At 41.4% G+C, this 6,681-nt stretch overlaps 2 protein-coding genes across 2 annotated transcripts; one reads left to right on the forward strand and one right to left on the reverse strand.

Annotated features, from left to right (window-relative positions):
- Window positions 1-477: 477 nt before the first annotated feature.
- On the forward strand, window positions 478-3,276 carry LOC105969423 (protein MAIN-LIKE 1). The gene is made up of 5 exons (XM_088826740.1): window positions 478-530; window positions 1,122-1,622; window positions 1,707-2,354; window positions 2,436-2,591; window positions 2,665-3,276. Exons 2-5 carry the CDS (start codon window positions 1,122-1,124, stop codon window positions 3,274-3,276), a joined length of 1,917 nt encoding a protein of 638 aa, XP_088682866.1. The 5' UTR covers window positions 478-530.
- Window positions 3,277-3,807: 531 nt separating this feature from the next.
- Window positions 3,808-6,411, reverse strand: LOC148766164 (uncharacterized). The gene is made up of 3 exons (XM_088826453.1): window positions 6,044-6,411; window positions 5,442-5,948; window positions 3,808-5,349 (listed from the first exon to the last, which is right to left on the reverse strand). Exons 1-3 carry the CDS (start codon window positions 6,298-6,300, stop codon window positions 3,966-3,968), a joined length of 2,148 nt encoding a protein of 715 aa, XP_088682579.1. The 5' UTR covers window positions 6,301-6,411; the 3' UTR covers window positions 3,808-3,965.
- Window positions 6,412-6,681: the final 270 nt, after the last annotated feature.

Below are 6,681 nucleotides of genomic sequence, written 5' to 3' on the forward strand. Positions count from 1 at the left end.
ATTATATGTATATTTATTCTTTTTAATTTGTTTGTTTAGAAATTAAAAAAAATAGTAAACAACTAAATTGATTATTTTTTAAATAAAATAATTAAAATATTTATAAAATATAAGAATTTATTAATTGCAAGACTCCAGGGGTATTTGTGTCTTTTTATATCAAGTCAACCCTCAAATAGTTCGATAGGGGGATTTTTGCTATTTAAATAATTTCACAGGGGAGGTTTTTGCTAGTTTATTTATCACAGAGGGGTTTTTGCTATTTCGAGATTATACAGGGATAGTTTTTGCAGTTTACTCCTTTTTTTTTTTTGCAAAAACAAGATATATTGAAAATCGAAAATGAAAATTTGAATTATGCTCGAGTCTGATTCATGTTTGGCTCGATTGTAGTTTGTACGATTTTAATTAGAATAAAACAAAAAACTCGATTTTATTATGATTTAACTCTGTATTTCTTCTGAAATGATTTGTGCAGGCACAAATTAAACATTCAGGCACATTTTTTACCATTTCTCAAAAACCAAAAGGTAAAAAACTCAAAAAACTCTCTCTACCCTTTCGATTTTCTTTCGCAAAGCCCGTGCAAATCGTCAACAGATCGGAGGTAATTTTTACGTTTTTACGATCCTCATGTTATGTAGATTACGAATCCGAAAAAAAAACGAAAAAAAAACCGCACTTGGGGACGCTCGCGCGATTTTACGCGAGCGCATCCACTTCGCTCGCGTAAAATTGCACGAGCGTATGAATTTAATTTTTTTTTTTTTTTTTTTTTTTTTTTTTTTTTTTTTTTTTATTAAAAACCGGCTTTTAAGTTGCTCGCGTGGATTTACACGAGCGCATCCACTGCGCTCGTGTAAATCCACGCGAGCAACTTAATTTTAATTTTTTTTTTTTTTTTTTTTTTTTTTTTTTAATTAATTTAAAAATCTGCATTTGTTCTCCTCACGCAAAAATGCACGAGCATTTCAACAGTACTCGCCTGATTTCACACGAGCACTGTTGAAATGCTCGTGCATTTTTGCGCGAGCAGAACCAATTTTTTTTTTTCGTTTCATTATTTAAATGTTTTTTTTATATTAAATGAAATATTAATAAAGTGTTTATTTAAAATGTAGATGGCAGGAGGCCGGGGGAAAAGTCTTATGAGTCAAGTTGCCGGTAAAGGCAAGAGCTTAATGAAAGCCTTGAGCGGAAAGGGTGACAATCCGGAAGATCCGGATCGCATTGGAGACCGAGATGTCCTTGCTTCCGCCCGTAGAAGAAAACAGTTAGCTCGAGAAGCAGCGTTACAGCGGGAAGATGAGAGATTGAGACGAGAAGCTGTTGCAGCTGGAGCCGGACCCTGTCGACCTACACACGATCTCCAGCTAGCTCGTAGTACATTGCCACATGCCGACGATGATGATGACCACAACAACAATCCAGATAATATGGATACTGACGAGGAGGTGGAGGAAGATGATGTACATCAGGATCGTAAAGCTGGTCGTGCCTTACCCTTTCCGCAGCTGCCTGGTCCGGCGTACTTGGAGGGTCCGTGCGATGGAGGGCCGCAAAATTTAGAGTTTATGCGATGGTTCAAGTCGCATATAGCGATGTACATTTGGGAAGGATATGTAAGTTTTTCTGTCAACACGTGCTTTATATAATTCTTATATTATTCATTATTTTTAGCTAACAATACATGCAATATTTTTCAGGAGCGCCGTGAAACTACACGGTGCGAGTCGAGGACCAAAGCACTCGAGGACTACCGCGGCCCGCAGGATAACACGATGATTGCGAGGCTGGAGGCAACAGATCTTTACCACTTACGAGACTGTTTTCTGAAGAAGATGAACAAGAACCTCATGCTAGCTTTCGTGGAGAGGTGGCAGCCGGAGACGAACAGTTTCCACATGCCATGGGGCGAGATGACGATCACGCTCCACGATGTCGCTTTCATCATGGGGTTGCGGCTGGACGGACCAGCAGTTTCTGAAATTCGCCCGGTAGAAGAGTGCTCACAGAGTCTTGCATCTGTATTGGGTCTCGGTCTGATGGACACCAATGACATGTTTCGAAACAAGGGAGTTGGTTGGGTTAAGGTGAGAGATCAGTTGACCCTTCCCTCCGCCACAGACGAGAAGAAGATGAAGGGCTACTTGATGTTTCTGCTTGGGTCTGTTTTGTTTGTAGACAAAACAGGGTGTAACATGAAGCCGTGGTGGATCCATTTTACCAACGATCTCGATAATGTCGGCAAGTATTCGTGGGCTTCGGCATGCTTAGCAAACATGTACCGCCAATTGGGTATTGCCACCCGCGCTGGGATGAACAGTCTCTGTGGATGTGTTATTCTCCTTCTGGTACGTGTAATTATTTATTAGTAATTATTTATTTATTTAAACTTCTATTTTATTTATTTATTCATTGGTGTTTGTTTTCAGTGCTGGATCTTTGAGCATTTCCCCTGCTTTCGACCACCTCTTTCCCGTTCATATGCCGAGTTTGAGCCTCGATGCAGAAGGTGGGCCCATGGTGGAGGCAATAAAACCACGCTGCAGGAATACCGGAAAATACTCGACGCCATGACCGAAAGAGATGTGAGTAATAATTTTTCTAATTATGTCTATAGTAGAGTTACGGATTTTTCTAATTAGTTTAAAATATGCTTAGGTTTGTTGGACCCCGTATGGTACCGGTGCACATTACTTACACCCTCGGAGCATGTATTACGGCACGATACAGTTCATGGATATAGTGGAGCCGTACATGCCCGACCGAGCGTTGCGGCAGTATGGAAGAGTCCAGACTATTCCTTTCCCGATAATTGAATCGAACTTGCCACATAACCGCGGCTTGTTTGGCGCGGGATACAAAGTCACTTTCCACGCTCCTGGCGGCATGTGGCAGAACGAGTACGCCAACTTCATTGACCTGTCGCAATACCCTGAAGCCTGGCCGCCGGAAACAGTTGCCGAGGAGTACATGAAGTGGTACATCGAGCGGACGCACCGGTTCATTAGCAACCCTGATAGAGTTCCGCCTGCAGAACGGGTTGTTGCTGCGGTGCCGCCAGACCAGCCGTTCGCCAACGATATAGCTCGGCTCCTAGTTCCGATCGTGTTCGGTTTGACTGGTGACGACGCAGCAGAGGCATTCCTGAGCATTCAGCCGCAGTTGAGGGACTTGTTGACGCCACATGCCCACTATTTGCGTCTCTTACCTAGGAGAGGTCGCGGGGGAGGTCCGAGGACTCGGGGTCGGGGGTCGAGGGGTGGACAGTAGGACATGTTATCTATTTGTGTATTAGTTTCGGATTTTTTGCACCTGACAATTGGTATTCGTGTGTTGTGATTTGTTGTTTGTTTTCGAATTTAGTTTTTTGTACGGATGTTTCATTTTGGATTTGCGGATATTTCTTATTTGCCCGTATTTAGTTATTTAGTTATTTGTACGGATTATAATTATGTTGTATCGAACGAAGTTATTTAGTATTAACGGGATTTAAAAAAAAAAAAAAAAAAAAAAAATAATAATTTTTTTCTCTGCTCGTGCGTTTTCACACGAACAGAGGTGTTCTGCTCGTGTGAAAACACACGTGCAGAACGCCTCTGTGCGTGTGAAAACGCACGAGCGTATTTCCACGTAATCTTTTTTTTATTTTTTTTTATTTTTTTTTTTAAAAAAACCAAAAAAAAAAAAAAAAATATTTAATACGCTCGTGCGTTTTCACACGCACAGAGGCGTTCTGCACGTGTGTTTTCACACGAGCAGAACACCTCTGTTCGTGTGAAAACGCACGAGCAGAGCAAAAAATTATTTTTTTTTTTTTATTTTTTTTATTTTTTTTTTAAATCCCGTTAATACTACAAATAAAAATATAATTTCGTTCGATACAACATAATTATAATCCGTACAAATAACTAAATAAGTAAGTCCGATAACAACGTAAACAAAATTACAATAATACAGTACTACCTATGCCTAGAAGTCAACGTCGTCCAAAAAGCAAGTCGATCCGCGTAAAAATCTCGTAGAGGTAGTAAATTGGGAGCTGCAAAATACCTCCACTGAGGATGGAGACGAGGAAGAGGGCATGAAACCGGTACTCGTATGATCATAAAATGATCGTTATGTAGCGACATAGGAATAATACGTGATAACGCGGGGTTCCCAACTAGTGGTAGGTGAGTGATGCTACCCCGTTCAGTGAATATTAATACCATTGCGTTGTATCTTGTAGCGATCGCCAACCCCATATCTGTTGACATCCATTTCGTCCGTGGCGCCGGTCCCCTCTCATGACTGCATGTCAAGATATAATCAGCGACTGTATTTCGACCCCCCTCATCCCCACAAAAAATAGTAGCATATAGATTGTAACGCTCCATAAACTCCTCAACCAAGTCAGTTCTGACTTGTGGCCATCTCTCTTGACTGCCGTAAACAACTTCGGCTATGCATCGGTAGCCACAATTTCCATCGGCCCTCACATTAACATATGAGGCTATGGACTGTGCGAGAAACGGAGGAAGGAAGGAAAAGAAATTGACCCGGTCGCCGGCAGTAACAACTGATTCTTCCGTCGATTTAGTACATCCGCGAGGACGACCTTTAACCTTTGACTCTGGCGTATCAGCTTTAAATTTTGAGTCTGGCGTTCTTTCGGTCGGGGTTTTGCGACCCTTAGAGCCGGAAGAAGATTTAACTTCGGATTTCCGATTCATCGTGTGCTCATATCCGGACAAGTACCTCTTCATCGAGTTATTCTTAGGTCGTCCCTTGGCCTTCACAAATGTCGGCTCTTGTAAATGCGTTGAAGAAGGATTATTTAGGTCCCGTAAATAGTCGGCCGCATTTTTTTGGGACATGTAATCTTTGTTTGATAACTTCTCGAACTCATCGAGAAGAACTTTCTTAATTGCAACTGTGCGATCAAACGGTTCCTCCTCGTCCTCCCATGGATCCGACTTTGGCTCGACAACCAACGTTCTCCAGAATGGATGTAACTGTTGCGGATAAAAAGTATCTCCCTCAGCAATTTTAACTGCAATCATACACGCACACGGGAGTCCGTGGGTTCGACTTAGGTAACAGTTGCAACTATCCGGATTATTTTCTAATTTTTCGTACTCTTTATCCAACAGGTCCAGTGCTTTGTGTGATACGTTACATACCAAAGCACCGAAGCACGACAGTGAAGTACTGTACATCCTGACTGTTCTACTGCTTTCATTTTCCACCTTCAATTCATTAATTTGAAGGTCAACTTGCGCATCTAGTGCATTTTGAACTGTATCCATAGCTCCAGTCGATGTTTGGATCCAACGCTTCGATGCACGATGTGCACTCTCTACTCTGTTTCGAGAAAACACTCAAATAATGAATAAATGTAACATGTGTATAAAAGATTGTACGTAACGAGTTTATAGTAAAATCAATTTATATACCTGTTAGTCGTCGTGTTACCGAAATGAACGATGTTGTTGGTCCAACACTTAACAAATCTCTCCTTATAAATCAACCACGTTTCATTGATGTAAGTTATCAGCTTCGGATATTGCCCGTACAAACTAACTATCTCTCTATAGTTGCATTCGTATTCTTCCTCAGTCTCAGATTCGACTAACTTTGCCCACACCGTCCTCCGGAACAGTACACCCAACTTGGTGTTACCCAAGAATTTTGACGCGTTTGCCTCAACGTTTCTGTTTATGTGATATAAACATAACATGTGATGCGAATGTGGAAACACGTTTGGCAATGCTTTCAGTAGGCCCAGCTCACGATCTGTCAGTATCACTTCTGGTTCTATCCCGATTGGTAATATGTCTCGCAAACATCGCAATGTCCATGCATAAGTGTCCCCATCTTCACGTGACATAAAAGCAACGGCAATAGTGAAGTTCCTTCCCACAGGAGTAACCCCAATGATCTCCAAAAGAGGCATTTCATATCTACATGAAGGTAATTATAATTTAGTCAACTCTTACATATATATATATATATATATATATATAATAAATGTAATACACATTTAAATAATTATTACCTGTTAGTCTTGTACGTGCAATCCATCAGGATGACGTATGGAAATAACTGCAAAAGCTTTATTGAATCAGGGTGCGCAAACATAACGTCTTGCACTGTATCACCAGCTGGATTTGTTCGATGCCATTTGCTGTATCCACTCTCACTTAGTTCGTGCCACAGATGTTGTATAACTGTTTTTCCTTTCATTTCCTCTCGTCTAATTTTCTGTGATTCATTGTACACTTCTCTCAAGGACGCAGCCGTATCCGGATTCATCTGCCTCAGATGATGCAAAATTTCCTTCGGCTTCACATGGCTCTTTTTCAGTATCTTTGTCACTTCTCGTTGCTCTTCAGTCAGGCGACTTAGCGACCGTAGTCCTTGTGGATATTTATGAGGATTATGATTGTGCTTGCCATTTTTTATGGTAAGGCGCCATAATCCATCACGACCCTCTTTACCCCGTAGCGCAAAAGGGCATTTACACTTTATTGAACCGGACTTCCGGCTTGTTTCGACCTCTGCATTTTTTCCTCGACTCTTATAGGCTCTTTTGCAAGTCAAATATTGTCGGCCCTCGTGGTAAGACTGTCGCCTAATCTCATGTCCATGACTGATGGCCATATTCATCGCCCACTCGACTAGTGCATCTTTACT

The sequence above is a fragment of the Erythranthe guttata genome, chromosome 12 (genome assembly GCF_056151865.1).
Source record: "Erythranthe guttata isolate IM_541 chromosome 12, IM_541, whole genome shotgun sequence".
NCBI classification, from domain to species: domain Eukaryota; kingdom Viridiplantae; phylum Streptophyta; class Magnoliopsida; order Lamiales; family Phrymaceae; genus Erythranthe; species Erythranthe guttata.